A 19,930-nucleotide genomic window follows, 5' to 3' on the forward strand; every position below is an offset into this window, starting at 1 on the left:
CAGATGTAGATTGTTCCTCTGTTGATGAAGATGTCATTGTTGTAGATGTTTCTTGTTTAGTAAATGGGAGATGAGTTGTGCTGGTACCCGTTGGTGTTGTTTCAATTTCGTGTCCAGGAGATGTTTGAGTTGACGGAGTAGTTTGTGGAGCGACTGCAGATGGTGAACTTGGTGAGACCGTTGTACTTGTGGTAGAATTTATTGTCGTTGTGGAATGACCAGTGTTGGTAGTGCTTCTTACTCCATTTGAGGTGAGTGTTGACGTTGACCCTGTCGATTCCATTTTTTCTGTCGGAGTCATAGTCGTGACAGATGTAGATTGTTCCTCTGTTGATGAAGATGTCATTGTTGTAGATGTTTCTTGTTTAGTAAATGGGAGATGAGTTGTGCTGGTACCCGTTGGTGTTGTTTCAATTTCGTGTCCAGGAGATGTTTGAGTTGACGGAGTAGTTTGTGGAGGGACTGTAGATGGTGAACTTGGTGAGACCGTTGTATTTGTGGTAGAATTTATTGTCGTTGTGGAATGACCAGTGTTGGTAGTGCTTCTTACTCCATTTGAGGTGAGTGTTGAGGTTGACACTGTCGATTCCATTTTTTCTGTCGGAGTCATAGTCGTGACAGATGTAGATTGTTCCTCTGTTGATGAAGATGTCATAGTTGTAGATGTTTCTTGTTTAGTTAATGGGAGATGAGTTGTGCTGGTACCCGTGTGTGTTGTTTCAATTTCGTGTCCAGGAGATGTTTGAGTTGAGGGAGTAGTTTGTGGAGGGACTGTAGATGGTGAACTTGGTATGACCGTTGTACTTGTGGTAGAATTGATTGTCGTTGTGGAATGACCAGTGTTTGTAGTGCTTCTTCCTCCATTTGAGGTGAGTGTTGACGTTGACCCTGTCGATTCCATTTTTTCTGTCAGAGTCATAGTCGTCACAGATGTAGATTGTTGTTCTGTCGATGAAGACGTCATTGTTGTAGATGTTTCTTGTTTAGTTAATGGGAGATGAGTTGTGCTGGTACCCGTTGGTGTTGTTTCAATTTCGTGTCCAGGAGATGTTTGAGTTGACGGAGTAGTTTGTGGAGGGACTGTAGATGGTGAACTTGGTGAGACCGTTGTACTTGTGGTAGAATTTATTGTCGTTGTGGAATGACCAGTGTTGGTAGTGCTTCTTACTCCATTTGAGGTGAGTGTTGAGGTTGACACTGTCGATTCCATTTTTTCTGTCGGAGTCATAGTCGTGACAGATGTAGATTGTTCCTCTGTTGATGAAGATGTCATTGTTGTAGATGTTTCTTGTTTAGTTAATGGGAGATGAGTTGTGCTGGTACCCGTGTGTGTTGTTTCAATTTCGTGTCCAGGAGATGTTTGAGTTGAGGGAGTAGTTTGTGGAGGGACTGTAGATGGTGAACTTGGTATGACCGTTGTACTTGTGGTAGAATTGATTGTCGTTGTGGAATGACCAGTGTTTGTAGTGCTTCTTCCTCCATTTGAGGTGAGTGTTGACGTTGACCCTGTCGATTCCATTTTTTCTGTCAGAGTCATATTCGTCACAGATGTAGATTGTTGTTCTGTTGATGAAGATGTCATTGTTGTAGATGTTTCTTGTTTAGTTAATGGGAGATGAGTTGTGCTGGTACCCGTTGGTGTTGTTTCAATTTCGTGTCCAGGAGATGTTTGAGTTGACGGAGTAGTTTGTGGAGGGACTGTAGATGGTGAACTTGGTGAGACCGTTGTACTTGTGGTAGAATTTATTGTCGTTGTGGAATGACCAGTGTTGGTAGTGCTTCTTACTCCATTTGAGGTGAGTGTTGAGGTTGACACTGTCGATTCCATTTTTTCTGTCGGAGTCATAGTCGTGACAGATGTAGATTGTTCCTCTGTTGATGAAGATGTCATTGTTGTAGATGTTTCTTGTTTAGTAAATGGGAGATGAGTTGTGCTGGTACCCGTTGGTGTTGTTTCAATTTCGTGTCCAGGAGATGTTTGAGTTGACGGAGTAGTTTGTGGAGGGACTGTAGATGGTGAACTTGGTATGACCGTTGTACTTGTGGTAGAATTGATTGTCGTTGTGGAATGACCAGTGTTTGTAGTGCTTCTTCCTCCATTTGAGGTGAGTGTTGACGTTGACCCTGTCGATTCCATTTTTTCTGTCAGAGTCATATTCGTCACAGATGTAGATTGTTGTTCTGTCGATGAAGACGTCATTGTTGTAGATGTTTCTTGTTTAGTTAATGGGAGATGAGTTGTGCTGGTACCCGTTGGTGTTGTTTCAATTTCGTGTCCAGGAGATGTTTGAGTTGACGGAGTAGTTTGTGGAGGGACTGTAGATGGTGAACTTGGTGAGACCGTTGTACTTGTGGTAGAATTTATTGTCGTTGTGGAATGACCAGTGTTGGTAGTGCTTCTTACTCCATTTGAGGTGAGTGTTGAGGTTGACACTGTCGATTCAATTTTTTCTGTCGGAGTCATAGTCGTGACAGATGTAGATTGTTCCTCTGTTGATGAAGATGTCATTGTTGTAGATGTTTCTTGTTTAGTAATGGGAGATGAGTTGTGCTGGTACCCCTTGGTGTTGTTTCAATTTCGTGTCCAGGAGATGTTTGAGTTGACGGAGTAGTTTGTGGAGGGACTGTAGATGGTGAACTTGGTGAGACCGTTGTACTTGTGGTAGAATTTATTGTCGTTGTGGAATGACCAGTGTTGGTAGTGCTTCTTACTCCATTTGAGGTGAGTGTTGAGGTTGACACTGTCGATTCCATTTTTTCTGTCGGAGTCATAGTCGTGACAGATGTAGATTGTTCCTCTGTTGATGAAGATGTCATTGTTGTAGATGTTTCTTGTTTAGTTAATGGGAGATGAGTTGTGCTGGTACCCGTGTGTGTTGTTTCAATTTCGTGTCCAGGAGATGTTTGAGTTGAGGGAGTAGTTTGTGGAGGGACTGTAGATGGTGAACTTGGTATGACCGTTGTACTTGTGGTAGAATTGATTGTCGTTGTGGAATGACCAGTGTTTGTAGTGCTTCTTCCTCCATTTGAGGTGAGTGTTGACGTTGACCCTGTCGATTCCATTTTTTCTGTCAGAGTCATAGTCGTCACAGATGTAGATTGTTGTTCTGTCGATGAAGACGTCATTGTTGTAGATGTTTCTTGTTTAGTTAATGGGAGATGAGTTGTGCTGGTACCTGTTGGTGTTGTTTCAATTTCGTGTCCAGGAGATGTTTGAGTTGACGGAGTAGTTTGTGGAGGGACTGTAGATGGTGAACTTGGTGAGACCGTTGTACTTGTGGTAGAATTTATTGTCGTTGTGGAATGACCAGTGTTGGTAGTGCTTCTTACTCCATTTGAGGTGAGTGTTGAGGTTGACACTGTCGATTCCATTTTTTCTGTCGGAGTCATAGTCGTGACAGATGTAGATTGTTGTTCTGTTCGATGAAGACGTCATTGTTGTAGATGTTTCTTGTTTAGTTAATGGGAGCTGAGCTGTGCTGGTACCCGTTGGTGTTGTTTCAATTTCGTGTCCAGGAGATGTTTGAGTTGACGGAGTAGTTTGTGGAGGGACTGTAGATGGTGAACTTGGTGAGACCGTTGTACTTGTGGTAGAATTTATTGTCGTTGTGGAATGACCAGTGTTGGTAGTGCTTCTTACTCCATTTGAGGTGAGTGTTGAGGTTGACACTGTCGATTCCATTTTTTCTGTCGGAGTCATAGTCGTGACAGATGTAGATTGTTCCTCTGTTGATGAAGATGTCATTGTTGTAGATGTTTCTTGTTTAGTTAATGGGAGATGAGTTGTGCTGGTACCCGTGTGTGTTGTTTCAATTTCGTGTCCAGGAGATGTTTGAGTTGAGGGAGTAGTTTGTGGAGGGACTGTAGATGGTGAACTTGGTATGACCGTTGTACTTGTGGTAGAATTGATTGTCGTTGTGGAATGACCAGTGTTTGTAGTGCTTCTTCCTCCATTTGAGGTGAGTGTTGACGTTGACCCTGTCGATTCCATTTTTTCTGTCAGAGTCATAGTCGTCACAGATGTAGATTGTTGTTCTGTCGATGAAGACGTCATTGTTGTAGATGTTTCTTGTTTAGTAAATGGGAGATGAGTTGTGCTGGTACCCGTTGGTGTTGTTTCAATTTCGTGTCCAGGAGATGTTTGAGTTGACGGAGTAGTTTGTGGAGGGACTGTAGATGGTGAACTTGGTGAGACCGTTGTACTTGTGGTAGAATTTATTGTCGTTGTGGAATGACCAGTGTTGGTAGTGCTTCTTACTCCATTTGAGGTGAGTGTTGAGGTTGACACTGTCGATTCCATTTTTTCTGTCGGAGTCATAGTCGTGACAGATGTAGATTGTTCCTCTGTTGATGAAGATGTCATTGTTGTAGATGTTTCTTGTTTAGTTAATGGGAGATGAGTTGTGCTGGTACCCGTGTGTGTTGTTTCAATTTCGTGTCCAGGAGATGTTTGAGTTGAGGAGTAGTTTGTGGAGGGACTGTAGATGGTGAACTTGGTATGACCGTTGTACTTGTGGTAGAATTGATTGTCGTTGTGGAATGACCAGTGTTTGTAGTGCTTCTTCCTCCATTTGAGGTGAGTGTTGACGTTGACCCTGTCGATTCCATTTTTTCTGTCAGAGTCATAGTCGTCACAGATGTAGATTGTTGTTCTGTCGATGAAGACGTCATTGTTGTAGATGTTTCTTGTTTAGTTAATGGGAGATGAGTTGTGCTGGTACCTGTTGGTGTTGTTTCAATTTCGTGTCCAGGAGATGTTTGAGTTGACGGAGTAGTTTGTGGAGGGACTGTAGATGGTGAACTTGGTGAGACCGTTGTACTTGTGGTAGAATTTATTGTCGTTGTGGAATGACCAGTGTTGGTAGTGCTTCTTACTCCATTTGAGGTGAGTGTTGAGGTTGACACTGTCGATTCCATTTTTTCTGTCGGAGTCATAGTCGTGACAGATGTAGATTGTTGTTCTGTCGATGAAGACGTCATTGTTGTAGATGTTTCTTGTTTAGTAAATGGGAGATGAGTTGTGCTGGTACCCGTTGGTGTTGTTTCAATTTCGTGTCCAGGAGATGTTTGAGTTGACGGAGTAGTTTGTGGAGGGACTGTAGATGGTGAACTTGGTGAGACCGTTGTACTTGTGGTAGAATTTATTGTCGTTGTGGAATGACCAGTGTTGGTAGTGCTTCTTACTCCATTTGAGGTGAGTGTTGAGGTTGACACTGTCGATTCCATTTTTTCTGTCGGAGTCATAGTCGTGACAGATGTAGATTGTTCCTCTGTTGATGAAGATGTCATTGTTGTAGATGTTTCTTGTTTAGTTAATGGGAGATGAGTTGTGCTGGTACCCGTGTGTGTTGTTTCAATTTCGTGTCCAGGAGATGTTTGAGTTGAGGGAGTAGTTTGTGGAGGGACTGTAGATGGTGAACTTGGTATGACCGTTGTACTTGTGGTAGAATTGATTGTCGTTGTGGAATGACCAGTGTTTGTAGTGCTTCTTCCTCCATTTGAGGTGAGTGTTGACGTTGACCCTGTCGATTCCATTTTTTCTGTCAGAGTCATAGTCGTCACAGATGTAGATTGTTGTTCTGTCGATGAAGACGTCATTGTTGTAGATGTTTCTTGTTTAGTTAATGGGAGCTGAGCTGTGCTGGTACCCGTTGGTGTTGTTTCAATTTCGTGTCCAGGAGATGTTTGAGTTGACGGAGTAGTTTGTGGAGGGACTTTAGATGGTGAACTTGGTGAGACCGTTGTACTTGTGGTAGAATTTATTGTCGTTGTGGAATGACCAGTGTTGGTAGTGCTTCTTACTCCATTTGAGGTGAGTGTTGAGGTTGACACTGTCGATTCCATTTTTTCTGTCGGAGTCATAGTCGTGACAGATGTAGATTGTTCCTCTGTTGATGAAGATGTCATTGTTGTAGATGTTTCTTGTTTAGTTAATGGGAGATGAGTTGTGCTGGTACCCGTTGGTGTTGTTTCAATTTCGTGTCCAGGAGATGTTTGAGTTGACGGAGTAGTTTGTGGAGGGACTGTAGATGGTGAACTTGGTGAGACCGTTGTACTTGTGGTAGAATTTATTGTCGTTGTGGAATGACCAGTGTTGATAGTGCTTCTTACTCCATTTGAGGTGAGTGTTGAGGTTGACACTGTCGATTCCATTTTTTTCTGTCGGAGTCATAGTCGTGACAGATGTAGATTGTTCCTCTGTTGATGAAGATGTCATTGTTGTAGATGTTTCTTGTTTAGTTAATGGGAGATGAGTTGTGCTGGTACCCGTTGGTGTTGTTTCAATTTCGTGTCCAGGAGATGTTTGAGTTGACGGAGTAGTTTGTGGAGGGACTGTAGATGGTGAACTTGGTGAGACCGTTGTACTTGTGGTAGAATTTATTGTCGTTGTGGAATGACCAGTGTTGGTAGTGCTTCTTACTCCATTTGAGGTGAGTGTTGAGGTTGACACTGTCGATTCCATTTTTTCTGTCGGAGTCATAGTCGTGACAGATGTAGATTGTTCCTCTGTTGATGAAGATGTCATAGTTGTAGATGTTTCTTGTTTAGTTAATGGGAGATGAGTTGTGCTGGTACCCGTGTGTGTTGTTTCAATTTCGTGTCCAGGAGATGTTTGAGTTGAGGGAGTAGTTTGTGGAGGGACTGTAGATGGTGAACTTGGTGAGACCGTTGTACTTGTGGTAGAATTTATTGTCGTTGTGGAATGACCAGTGTTGGTAGTGCTTCTTACTCCATTTGAGGTGAGTGTTGAGGTTGACCCTGTCGATTCCATTTTTTCTGTCGGAGTCATAGTCGTGACAGATGTAGATTGTTCCTCTGTTGATGAAGATGTCATAGTTGTAGATGTTTCTTGTTTAGTTAATGGGAGATGAGTTGTGCTGGTACCCGTGTGTGTTGTTTCAATTTCGTGTCCAGGAGATGTTTGAGTTGAGGGAGTAGTTTGTGGAGGGACTGTAGATGGTGAACTTGGTGAGACCGTTGTACTTGTGGTAGAATTGATTGTCGTTGTGGAATGACCAGTGTTGCTAGTGCTTCTTCCTCCATTTGAGGTGAGTGTTGACGTTGACCCTGTCGATTCCATTTTTTCTGTCGGAGTCATAGTCGTGACAGATGTAGATCGTTGTTCTGTCGATGAAGACGTCATTGTTGTAGATGTTTCTTGTTTAGTTAATGGGAGCTGAGCTGTGCTGGTACCCGTTGGTGTTGTTTCAATTTCGTGTCCAGGAGATGTTTGAGTTGACGGAGTAGTTTGTGGAGGGACTGTAGATGGTGAACTTGGTGAGACCGTTGTACTTGTGGTAGAATTTATTGTCGTTGTGGAATGACCGGTGTTGGTAGTGCTTCTTACTCCATTTGAGGTGAGTGTTGAGGTTGACACTGTCGATTCCATTTTTTCTGTCGGAGTCATAGTCGTGACAGAAGTAGATTGTTCTTCTGTTGATGAAGATGTCATTGTTGTAGATGTTTCTTGTTTAGTTAATGGGAGATGAGTTGTGCTGGTACCCATTGGTGTTGTTTCAATTTCGTGTCCAGGAGATGTTTGAGTTGACGGAGTAGTTTGTGGAGGGACTGTAGATGGTGAACTTGGTGAGACCGTTGTACTTGTGGTAGAATTTATTGTCGTTTTGGAATGACCAGTGTTGGTAGTGCTTCTTACTCCATTTGAGGTGAGTGTTGAGGTTGACACTGTCGATTCCATTTTTTCTGTCGGAGTCATAGTCGTGACAGATGTAGATTGTTGTTCTGTCGATGAAGACGTCATTGTTGTAGATGTTTCTTGTTTAGTTAATGGGAGCTGAGCTGTGCTGGTACCCGTTGGTGTTGTTTCAATTTCGTGTCCAGGAGATGTTTGAGTTGACGGAGTAGTTTGTGGAGGGACTGTAGATGGTGAACTTGGTGAGACCGTTGTACTTGTGGTAGAATTTATTGTCGTTGTGGAATGACCAGTGTTGGTAGTGCTTCTTACTCCATTTGAGGTGAGTGTTGAGGTTGACACTGTCGATTCCATTTTTTCTGTCGGAGTCATAGTCGTGACAGATGTAGATTGTTCCTCTGTTGATGAAGATGTCATTGTTGTAGATGTTTCTTGTTTAGTTAATGGGAGATGAGTTGTGCTGGTACCCGTTGGTGTTGTTTCAATTTCGTGTCCAGGAGATGTTTGAGTTGACGGAGTAGTTTGTGGAGGGACTGTAGATGGTGAACTTGGTGAGACCGTTGTACTTGTGGTAGAATTTATTGTCGTTGTGGAATGACCAGTGTTGGTAGTGCTTCTTACTCCATTTGAGGTGAGTGTTGAGGTTGACACTGTCGATTCCATTTTTTCTGTCGGAGTCATAGTCGTGACAGATGTAGATTGTTCCTCTGTTGATGAAGATGTCATTGTTGTAGATGTTTCTTGTTTAGTTAATGGGAGATGAGTTATGCTGGTACCCGTGTGTGTTGTTTCAATTTCGTGTCCAGGAGATGTTTGAGTTGAGGGAGTAGTTTGTGGAGGGACTGTAGATGGTGAACTTGGTATGACCGTTGTACTTGTGGTAGAATTGATTGTCGTTGTGGAATGACCAGTGTTGGTAGTGCTTCTTCCTCCATTTGAGGTAAGTGTTGACGTTGACCCTGTCGATTCCATTTTTTCTGTCGGAGTCATAGTCGTGACAGATGTAGATTGTTGTTCTGTCGACGAAGACGTCATTGTTGTAGATGTTTCTTGTTTAGTTAATGGGAGATGAGTTGTGCTGGTACGCGTTGGTGTTGTTTCAATTTCGTGTCCAGGAGATGTTTGAGTTGAGGGAGTAGTTTGTGGAGGGACTGTAGACGGTGAACTTGGTATGACCGTTGTACTTGTGGTAGAATTGATTGTCGTTGTGGAATGACCAGTGTTGGTAGTGCTTCTTCCTCCATTTGAGGTGAGTGTTGAGGTTGACACTGTTGATTCCATTTTTCCTGTCGGAGTCATAGTCGTGACAGATGTAGATTGTTGCTCTGTCGATGAGTTACACTGTGGGCCATAAAACTGCTCAAGGCTAGAATTGAAGCATCTAGATTAAAGAGCCACAAGAGTGAATTACGTTATTAAAGTTAACTTTACGAGAAAAAATACACGTCATATTTAAACTCCTTACAGTTAAGGTAAAAACAGATGTTTTTGCTTACCTACAGGTTGGCCCTTTATAAATGTCATTGCGACATTCACCATGTTGATGACAGTAATCAGGGTTTGTTTTGCAATGTCCAGCACACTGCAATTGACCATTAACAAGCTCAGCAGTGTAATTAGCAAACCCAGAGCAGTTTACAAAAGGCATCAGATCGGTGATATCTGATTAATGAAAAAGCAATATATTTAGTATTTTGTACAAGTACAATAATAAAAATATAGAAATGTTGACATATATTGAATTAAGATAACACTGACTGTGCAAAGCAGTAATAAATCAAATACACGTTTAGAACTGACATAGTCTACACTTACTTGTTATCTCAGGTGTGTGGAAGATGAGTTTATTTAATTTCACAGTTGAATTATCAAAGGCTTGAGAAATATGAATGAGTTTACTTGAGTCATTCAAGATACCAGTCAACACCCCAACAAGCTGATTGTTGACAAACTGGATTTGAGTTTCATTGTTTGGATAGATGTACTCCACCACGCTCTCTGCAACAACACTTCCTCGTCTACAGTAGAAAAATAGAAAGATATTACCAAAAGAAAACAGCTTGTGATTGATTAAATAGTAATTTAAATGATTTTATCAGTAACGTTTAATGAACCTACGTTAACTTGATGACTTGTACTTTTTTAAATGTTTGTGGATCTGCTTCTTTACATAAGGCTTCAAGCTACAACACAGGACAGATGTTATTATAGCATGGTTATAACAATAAATACATTTTTTGAACATTTGCATCAAAAACAGCAAATAGAAAAACACAAATGATTATAATAAAATATTTTTAAATAGAATACGTTATTGCAATATTGCCTGGTAAATAATTAAGTAATAAGTTATCAGATATAAATGAATATTAATAAATACTAAATACTACTAATCATGAAATCATGCAACATTTAAAGAAATTATTTACCTGCTGTTCAAATTTCTTGATAAATTCTAATGATTGAGGTGAGTTTAGATTATTAAAAGCCGCCTGAAAAGTGATGTTTATTTCCAAAGTCACAGTTGCATTTCGAGTTGGTAATGCTCCGGTATCTGCAAAAAATGATGACACCCTTAAATTGACATTGCAAAAACATTATAGACATTGTAATACAATTTTACTTTCAACACTGAGGTAATAGGTGTCAATGCAAAAATCAAACATTTAATTTTAACATACTGCTACAATCCTACAACTCTTCTCTACATTAAACGTTTTTCTTCAGTTTACAGAATATTTTGAAGAGCTGTATTTGTGAATGAAAAACCTCACCAACATGAGCAGGGGTGTCATTGTTTCCAAAAGAGCAGGAATCTCCATTGACAAAATCATGGTGGCAGTGGCAATGACATCCTCCAAATGTCGCATTGAATAAACAGGTACCCCGGATACACTCAGTCAGGCACTTCTCACACTGAGGAGTTGTAGGTGATATTATCACAGTGACAGTAGTATTTGAAAGGGGAATAATGGTAGATGTTGAATGACTGACTGTTGTAAATTTGATTGTGCTGATGATTTCCACTGACGTCAAAGCCTTTGAAGTTGGTATTGATTCATTATTTACTGTGGTTGTCGCCATTTTTACAGAAGTAGACTGTTGTTCTGTCGCTGAAGACATCATTGTTGTAGATGTTTCCGGTCTGGTCAATGGAAGCTGAGTTGTGCTGGTAATTGGTGTTGTTTCAATTTTGTGATCGGTGGATGTTTGAGTAAAACCAGCAGTAAGTGGAGGGAATGTAGACAGTGAACTTGGTGAGACCTCTGTACTTGTGGGAGAATTGATTGTTGTTGTGGAATGACCAGTATTGGTAGTGCTTCGTCCTCCATTTGAGGTTGTTGAGGATGACAATGTCGATTCCATTTTTCCTGTTGGAGTCTTAGTCGTGGCAGATGTAAACTGTTCCTCTGTTGATGAAGATGTCATTGTTGTAGATGTTTCTTGTTTAGTTGATGGGAGCTGAGTTGTGCTGGTACCCGTTGGTGTTGTTTCAATTTTGTGTCCAGGAGTTGTTTGAGTTGACTGAGTAGTTTGTGGATGGAATGTAGACAGTGAACTTGGTGAGACCGTTGTACTTGTGGTAGAATTTATTGTCGTTGTGGAATGACCAATGTTGGTCGTGCTTCTTCCTCCATTTGAGGTGAGTGTTGAGGTTGACCCTGTCGATTCCATTTTTCCTGTCGGAGTCATAGTCGAGACAGATGTAGATTGTTCCTCTGTTGATGAAGATGTCATTGTTGTAGATGTTTCTTGTTTAGTTAATGGGAGATGAGTTGTGCTGGTACCCGTTGGTGTTGTTTCAATTTCGTGTCCAGGAGATGTTTGAGTTGAGGGAGTAGTTTGTGGAGGGACTGTAAATGGTGAACTTGGTATGACCGTTGTACTTGTGGTAGAATTGATTGTCGTTGTGGAATGACCAGTGTTGGTAGTGCTTCTTCCTCCATTTGAGGTGAGTGTTGACGTTGACCCTGTCGATTCCATTTTTTCTGTTGGAGTCATAGTCGTGACAGATGTAGATTGTTCCTCTGTTGATGAAGATGTCATTGTTGTAGATGTTTCTTGTTTAGTTAATGGGAGATGAGTTGTGCTGGTACCCGTGTGTGTTGTTTCAATTTCGTGTCCAAGAGATGTTTGAGTTGAGGGAGTAGTTTGTGGAGGGACTGTAGATGGTGAACTTGGTATGACCGTTGTACTTGTGATAGAATTGATTGTCGTTGTGGAATGACCAGTGTTTGTAGTGCTTCTTCCTCCATTTGAGGTGAGTGTTGACGTTGACCCTGTCGATTCCATTTTTTCTGTCAGAGTCATAGTCGTGACAGATGTAGATTGTTCCTCTGTTGATAAAGATGTCATTGTTGTAGATGTTTCTTGTTTAGTTAATGGGAGATGAGTTGTGCTGGTACCCGTTGGTGTTGTTTCAATTTCGTGTCCAGCAGATGTTTGAGTTGACGGAGTAGTTTGTGGAGGGACTGTAGATGGTGAACTTGGTGAGACCGTTGTACTTGTGGTAGAATTTATTGTCGTTGTGGAATGACCAGTGTTGGTAGTGCTTCTTACTCCATTTGAGGTGAGTGTTGAGGTTGACACTGTCGATTCCATTTTTTCTGTCGGAGTCATAGTCGTGACAGATGTAGATTGTTCCTCTGTTGATGAAGATGTCATTGTTGTAGATGTTTCTTGTTTAGTTAATGGGAGATGAGTTGTGCTGGTACCCGTGTGTGTTGTTTCAATTTCGTGTCCAGGAGATGTTTGAGTTGAGGGAGTAGTTTGTGGAGGGACTGTAGATGGTGAATTTGGTATGAGCGTTGTACTTGTGGTAGAATTGATTGTCGTTGTGGAATGACCAGTGTTTGTAGTGCTTCTTCCTCCATTTGAGGTGAGTGTTGACGTTGACCCTGTCGATTCCATTTTTTCTGTCAGAGTCATAGTCGTCACAGATGTAGATTGTTGTTCTGTTGATGAAGATGTCATTATTGTAGATGTTTCTTGTTTAGTTAATGGGAGATGAGTTGTGCTGGTACCCGTTGGTGTTGTTTCAATTTCGTGTCCAGGAGATGTTTGAGTTGAGGGAGTAGTTTGTGGAGGAACTGTAGATGGTGAACTTGGTATGACCGTTGTACTTGTGGTAGAATTGATTGTCGTTGTGGAATGACCAGTGTTGGTAGTGCTTCTTCCTACATTTGAGGTAAGTGTTGACGTTGACCCTGTCGATTCCATTTTTTCTGTCGGAGTCATAGTCGTGACAGATGTAGATTGTTGTTCTGTTGATGAAGATGTCATTGTTGTAGATGTTTCTTGTTTAGTTAATGGGAGATGAGTTGTGCTGGTACCCGTTGGTGTTGTTTCAATTTCGTGTCCAGGAGATGTTTGAGTTGAGGGAGTAGTTTGTGGAGGGACTGTAAATGGTGAACTTGGTATGACCGTTGTACTTGTGGTAGAATTGATTGTCGTTGTGGAATGACCAGTGTTGGTAGTGCTTCTTCCTCCATTTGAGGTGAGTGTTGACGTTGACCCTGTCGATTCCATTTTTTCTGTTGGAGTCATAGTCGTGACAGATGTAGATTGTTCCTCTGTTGATGAAGATGTCATTGTTGTAGATGTTTCTTGTTTAGTTAATGGGAGATGAGTTGTGCTGGTACCCGTGTGTGTTGTTTCAATTTCGTGTCCAAGAGATGTTTGAGTTGAGGGAGTAGTTTGTGGAGGGACTGTAGATGGTGAACTTGGTATGACCGTTGTACTTGTGATAGAATTGATTGTCGTTGTGGAATGACCAGTGTTTGTAGTGCTTCTTCCTCCATTTGAGGTGAGTGTTGACGTTGACCCTGTCGATTCCATTTTTTCTGTCAGAGTCATAGTCGTGACAGATGTAGATTGTTCCTCTGTTGATAAAGATGTCATTGTTGTAGATGTTTCTTGTTTAGTTAATGGGAGATGAGTTGTGCTGGTACCCGTTGGTGTTGTTTCAATTTCGTGTCCAGCAGATGTTTGAGTTGAGGGAGTAGTTTGTGGAGGGACTGTAGATGGTGAACTTGGTGAGACCGTTGTACTTGTGGTAGAATTTATTGTCGTTGTGGAATGACCAGTGTTGGTAGTGCTTCTTACTCCATTTGAGGTGAGTGTTGAGGTTGACACTGTCGATTCCATTTTTTCTGTCGGAGTCATAGTCGTGACAGATGTAGATTGTTCCTCTGTTGATGAAGATGTCATTGTTGTAGATGTTTCTTGTTTAGTTAATGGGAGATGAGTTGTGCTGGTACCCGTGTGTGTTGTTTCAATTTCGTGTCCAGGAGATGTTTGAGTTGAGGGAGTAGTTTGTGGAGGGACTGTAGATGGTGAACTTGGTATGACCGTTGTACTTGTGGTAGAATTGATTGTCGTTGTGGAATGACCAGTGTTGGTAGTGCTTCTTCCTCCATTTGAGGTAAGTGTTGACGTTGACCCTGTCGATTCCATTTTTTCTGTCAGAGTCATAGTCGTCACAGATGTAGATTGTTGTTCTGTTGATGAAGATGTCATTATTGTAGATGTTTCTTGTTTAGTTAATGGGAGATGAGTTGTGCTGGTACCCGTTGGTGTTGTTTCAATTTCGTGTCCAGGAGATGTTTGAGTTGAGGGAGTAGTTTGTGGAGGGACTGTAGATGGTGAACTTGGTATGACCGTTGTACTTGTGGTAGAATTGATTGTCGTTGTGGAATGACCAGTGTTGGTAGTGCTTCTTCCTACATTTGAGGTAAGTGTTGACGTTGACCCTGTCGATTCCATTTTTTCTGTCGGAGTCATAGTCGTGACAGATGTAGATTGTTGTTCTGTTGATGAAGATGTCATTGTTGTAGATGTTTCTTGTTTAGTTAATGGGAGATGAGTTGTGCTGGTACCCGTTGGTGTTGTTTCAATTTCGTGTCCAGGAGATGTTTGAGTTGAGGGAGTAGTTTGTGGAGGGACTGTAGATGGTGAACTTGGTATGACCGTTGTACTTGTGGTAGAATTGATATTCGTTGTGGAATGACCAGTGTTGGTAGTGCTTCTTCCTCCATTTGAGGTGAGTGTTGACGTTGACCCTGTCGATTCCATTTTTTCTGTTGGAGTCATAGTCGTGACAGATGTAGATTGTTCCTCTGTTGATGAAGATGTCATAGTTGTAGATGTTTCTTGTTTAGTTAATGGGAGATGAGTTGTGCTGGTACCCGTGTGTGTTGTTTCAATTTCGTGTCTAGGAGATGTTTGAGTTGAGGGAGTAGTTTGTGGAGGGACTGTAGATGGTGAACTTGGTATGACCGTTGTACTTGTGGTAGAATTGATTGTCGTTGTGGAATGACCAGTGTTGGTAGTGCTTCTTCCTACATTTGAGGTAAGTGTTGACGTTGACCCTGTCGATTCCATTTTTTCTGTCAGAGTCATAGTCGTCACAGATGTAGATTGTTGTTCTGTTGATGAAGACGTCATTATTGTAGATGTTTCTTGTTTAGTTAATGGGAGATGAGTTGTGCTGGTACCCGTTGGTGTTGTTTCAATTTCGTGTCCAGGAGATGTTTGAGTTGAGGGAGTAGTTTGTGGAGGGACTGTAGATGGTGAACTTGGTATGACCGTTGTACTTGTGGTAGAATTGATTGTCGTTGTGGAATGACCAGTGTTGGTAGTGCTTCTTCCTACATTTGAGGTAAGTGTTGACGTTGACCCTGTCGATTCCATTTTTTCTGTCGGAGTCATAGTCGTGACAGATGTAGATTGTTGTTCTGTTGATGAAGATGTCATTGTTGTAGATGTTTCTTGTTTAGTTAATGGGAGATGAGTTGTGCTGGTACCCGTTGGTGTTGTTTCAATTTCGTGTCCAGGAGATGTTTGAGTTGAGGGAGTAGTTTGTGGAGGGACTGTAGATGGTGAACTTGGTATGACCGTTGTACTTGTGGTAGAATTGATATTCGTTGTGGAATGACCAGTGTTGGTAGTGCTTCTTCCTCCATTTGAGGTGAGTGTTGACGTTGACCCTGTCGATTCCATTTTTTCTGTTGGAGTCATAGTCGTGACAGATGTAGATTGTTCCTCTGTTGATGAAGATGTCATAGTTGTAGATGTTTCTTGTTTAGTTAATGGGAGATGAGTTGTGCTGGTACCCGTGTGTGTTGTTTCAATTTCGTGTCCAGGAGATGTTTGAGTTGAGGGAGTAGTTTGTGGAGGGACTGTAGATGGTGAACTTGGTATGACCGTTGTACTTGTGGTAGAATTGATTGTCGTTGTGGAATGACCAGTGTTGTTAGTGCTTCTTCCTACATTTGAGGTAAGTGTTGACGTTGACCCTGTCGATTCCATTTTTTCTGTCGGAGTCATAGTCGTGACAGATGTAGATTGTTGTTCTGTCGATGAAGACGTCATTGTTGTAGATGTTTCTTGTTTAGTTAATGGGAGCTGAGCTGTGCTGGTACCCGTTGGTGTTGTTTCAATTTCGTGTCCAGGAGATGTTTGAGTTGACGGAGTAGTTTGTGGAGGGACTGTAGATGGTGAACTTGGTGAGACCGTTGTACTTGTGGTAGAATTTATTGTCGTTGTGGAATGACCAGTGTTGGTAGTGCTTCTTACTCCATTTGAGGTGAGTGTTGAGGTTGACACTGTCAATTCCATTTTTTCTGTCGGAGTCATAGTCGTGACAGATGTAGATTGTTCCTTTGTTGATGAAGATGTCATTGTTGTAGATGTTTCTTGTTTAGTTAATGGGAGATGAGTTGTGCTGGTACCCGTTGGTGTTGTTTCAATTTCGTGTCCAGGAGATGTTTGAGTTGAGGGAGTAGTTTGTGGAGGGACTGTAGATGGTGAACTTGGTATGACCGTTGTACTTGTGGTAGAATTGATTGTCGTTGTGGAATGACCAGTGTTGCTAGTGCTTCTTCCTCCATTTGAGGTGAGTGTTGACGTTGACCCTGTCGATTCCTTTTTTTCTGTCGGAGTCATAGTCGTGACAGATGTAGATCGTTGTTCTGTCGATGAAGACGTCATTGTTGTAGATGTTTCTTGTTTAGTTAATGGGAGCTGAGCTGTGCTGGTACCCGTTGGTGTTGTTTCAATTTCGTGTCCAGGAGATGTTTGAGTTGACGGAGTAGTTTGTGGAGGGACTGTAGATGGTGAACTTGGTGAGACCGTTGTACTTGTGGTAGAATTTATTGTCGTTGTGGAATGACCAGTGTTGGTAGTGCTTCTTACTCCATTTGAGGTGAGTGTTGAGGTTGACACTGTCGATTCCATTTTTTCTGTCGGAGTCATAGTCGTGACAGATGTAGATTGTTGTTCTGTCGATGAAGACGTCATTGTTGTAGATGTTTCTTGTTTAGTTAATGGGAGCTGAGCTGTGCTGGTACCCGTTGGTGTTGTTTCAATTTCGTGTCCAGGAGATGTTTGAGTTGACGGAGTAGTTTGTGGAGGGACTGTAGATGGTGAACTTGGTGAGACCGTTGTACTTGTGGTAGAATTTATTGTCGTTGTGGAATGACCAGTGTTGGTAGTGCTTCTTACTCCATTTGAGGTGAGTGTTGAGGTTGACACTGTCGATTCCATTTTTTCTGTCGGAGTCATAGTCGTGACAGATGTAGATTGTTCCTCTGTTGATGAAGATGTCATTGTTGTAGATGTTTCTTGTTTAGTTAATGGGAGATGAGTTGTGCTGGTACCCGTTGGTGTTGTTTCAATTTCGTGTCCAGGAGATGTTTGAGTTGAGGGAGTAGTTTGTGGAGGGACTGTAGATGGTGAACTTGGTATGACCGTTGTACTTGTGGTAGAATTGATTGTCATTGTGGAATGACCAGTGTTGGTAGTGCTTCTTCCTACATTTGAGGTGAGTGTTGACGTTGACCCTGTCGATTCCATTTTTTCTGTTGGAGTCATAGTCGTGACAGATGTAGATTGTTCCTCTGTTGATGAAGATGTCATTGTTGTAGATGTTTCTTGTTTAGTTAATGGGAGATGAGTTATGCTGGTACCCGTTGGTGTTGTTTCAATTTCGTGTCCAGGAGATGTTTGAGTTGAGGGAGTAGTTTGTGGAGGGACTGTAGATGGTGAACTTGGTATGACCGTTGTACTTGTGGTAGAATTGATTGTCGTTGTGGAATGACCAGTGTTGGTAGTGCTTCTTCCTCCATTTGAGGTAAGTGTTGACGTTGACCCTGTCGATTCCATTTTTTCTGTCGGAGTCATAGTCGTGACAGATGTAGATTGTTGTTCTGTCGACGAAGACGTCATTGTTGTAGATGTTTCTTGTTTAGTTAATGGGAGATGAGTTGTGCTGGTACGCGTTGGTGTTGTTTCAATTTCGTGTCCAGGAGATGTTTGAGTTGAGGGAGTAGTTTGTGGAGGGACTGTAGACGGTGAACTTGGTATGACCGTTGTACTTGTGGTAGAATTGATTGTCGTTGTGGAATGACCAGTGTTGGTAGTGCTTCTTCCTCCATTTGAGGTGAGTGTTGAGGTTGACACTGTTGATTCCATTTTTCCTGTCGGAGTCATAGTCGTGACAGATGTAGATTGTTGCTCTGTCGATGAGTTACACTGTGGGCCATAAAACTGCTCAAGGCTAGAATTGAAGCACCTAGATTAAAGAGCCACAAGAGTGAATTACGTTATTAAAGTTAACTTTACGAGAAAAAATACACGTCATATTTAAACTCCTTACAGTTAAGGTAAAAACAGATGTTTTTGCTTACCTACAGGTTGGCCCTTTATAAATGTCATTGCGACATTCACCATGTTGATGACAGTAATCAGGGTTTGTTTTGCAATGTCCAGCACACTGCAATTGACCATTAACAAGCTCAGCAGTGTAATTAGCAAACCCAGAGCAGTTTACAAAAGGCATCAGATCGGTGATATCTGATTAATGAAAAAGCAATATATTTAGTATTTTGTACAAGTACAATAATAAAAATATAGAAATGTTGACATATATTGAATTAAGATAACACTGACTGTGCAAAGCAGTAATAAATCAAATACACGTTTAGAACTGACATAGTCTACACTTACTTGTTATCTCAGGTGTGTGGAAGATGAGTTTATTTAATTTCACAGTTGAATTATCAAAGGCTTGAGAAATATGAATGAGTTTACTTGAGTCATTCAAGATACCAGTCAACACCCCAACAAGCTGATTGTTGACAAACTGGATTTGAGTTTCATTGTTTGGATAGATGTACTCCACCACGCTCTCTGCAACAACACTTCCTCGTCTACAGTAGAAAAATAGAAAGATATTACCAAAAGAAAACAGCTTGTGATTGATTAAATAGTAATTTAAATGATTTTATCAGTAACGTTTAATGAACCTACGTTAACTTGATGACTTGTACTTTTTTAAATGTTTGTGGATCTGCTTCTTTACATAAGGCTTCAAGCTACAACACAGGACAGATGTTATTATAGCATGGTTATAACAATAAATACATTTTTTGAACATTTGCATCAAAAACAGCAAATAGAAAAACACAAATGATTATAATAAAATATTTTTAAATAGAATACGTTATTGCAATATTGCCTGGTAAATAATTAAGTAATAAGTTATCAGATATAAATGAATATTAATAAATACTAAATACTACTAATCATGAAATCATGCAACATTTAAAGAAATTATTTACCTGCTGTTCAAATTTCTTGATAAATTCTAATGATTGAGGTGAGTTTAGATTATTAAAAGCCGCCTGAAAAGTGATGTTTATTTCCAAAGTCACAGTTGCATTTCGAGTTGGTAATGCTCCGGTATCTGCAAAAAATGATGACACCCTTAAATTGACATTGCAAAAACATTATAGACATTGTAATACAATTTTACTTTCAACACTGAGGTAATAGGTGTCAATGCAAAAATCAAACATTTAATTTTAACATACTGCTACAATCCTACAACTCTTCTCTACATTAAACGTTTTTCTTCAGTTTACAGAATATTTTGAAGAGCTGTATTTGTGAATGAAAAACCTCACCAACATGAGCAGGGGTGTCATTGTTTCCAAAAGAGCAGGAATCTCCATTGACAAAATCATGGTGGCAGTGGCAATGACATCCTCCAAATGTCGCATTGAATAAACAGGTACCCCGGATACACTCAGTCAGGCACTTCTCACACCGAGGAGTTGTAGGTGATATTGTCACAGTGACAGTAGTATTTGAAAGGGGAATAATGGTAGATGTTGAATGACTGACTGTTGTAAATTTGATTGTGCTGATGATTTCCACTGACGTCAAAGCCTTTGAAGTTGGTATTGATTCATTATTTACTGTGGTTGTCGCCAT

At 41.1% G+C, this 19,930-nt stretch overlaps 2 protein-coding genes across 2 annotated transcripts; both read right to left on the reverse strand.

Moving 5' to 3' along the window:
• Nucleotides 1-8,444: 8,444 nt before the first annotated feature.
• Nucleotides 8,445-10,738, reverse strand: LOC119484856 (mucin-3A-like). Its single transcript, XM_037764002.1, has 7 exons — nt 10,429-10,738; nt 10,084-10,208; nt 9,773-9,837; nt 9,470-9,672; nt 9,151-9,316; nt 8,922-9,035; nt 8,445-8,703 (listed from the first exon to the last, which is right to left on the reverse strand). Exons 1-7 carry the CDS (start codon nt 10,736-10,738, stop codon nt 8,445-8,447), a joined length of 1,242 nt encoding a protein of 413 aa, XP_037619930.1.
• A 6,898-nt stretch (nt 10,739-17,636) lies between these two features.
• On the reverse strand, nt 17,637-19,930 carry LOC119484863 (mucin-3A-like). The gene is made up of 7 exons (XM_037764013.1): nt 19,621-19,930; nt 19,276-19,400; nt 18,965-19,029; nt 18,662-18,864; nt 18,343-18,508; nt 18,114-18,227; nt 17,637-17,895 (listed from the first exon to the last, which is right to left on the reverse strand). The coding sequence occupies exons 1-7, from the start codon at nt 19,928-19,930 to the stop codon at nt 17,637-17,639; spliced, it is 1,242 nt and encodes a 413-aa protein (XP_037619941.1).

The sequence above is a fragment of the Sebastes umbrosus genome, chromosome 1 (assembly GCF_015220745.1).
Source record: "Sebastes umbrosus isolate fSebUmb1 chromosome 1, fSebUmb1.pri, whole genome shotgun sequence".
NCBI classification, from domain to species: Eukaryota; Metazoa; Chordata; class Actinopteri; order Perciformes; family Sebastidae; genus Sebastes; species Sebastes umbrosus.

Excerpts from the sequence above, each read along its gene's own strand:
- LOC119484856 (XM_037764002.1), bottom strand. The coding sequence starts at position 10,738 with ATGGCGACAACCACAGTAAATAATGAATCAATACCAACTTCAAAGGCT. Across the intron at positions 9,838-10,083 it reads TCAAGAAATTTGAACAGCAG|CTTGAAGCCTTATGTAAAGA; the intron begins GTAAATAATTTC and ends CCTGTGTTGTAG. Across the intron at positions 9,036-9,150 it reads TATAAAGGGCCAACCTGTAG|ATGCTTCAATTCTAGCCTTG; the intron begins GTAAGCAAAAAC and ends TCTTTAATCTAG.
- LOC119484863 (XM_037764013.1), bottom strand. The coding sequence starts at position 19,930 with ATGGCGACAACCACAGTAAATAATGAATCAATACCAACTTCAAAGGCT. Across the intron at positions 19,401-19,620 it reads TGACACCCCTGCTCATGTTG|ATACCGGAGCATTACCAACT; the intron begins GTGAGGTTTTTC and ends CATTTTTTGCAG. Across the intron at positions 17,896-18,113 it reads GGAAAAATGGAATCAACAGT|AAACATCTACAACAATGACG; the intron begins GTCAACCTCAAC and ends TAACTAAACAAG.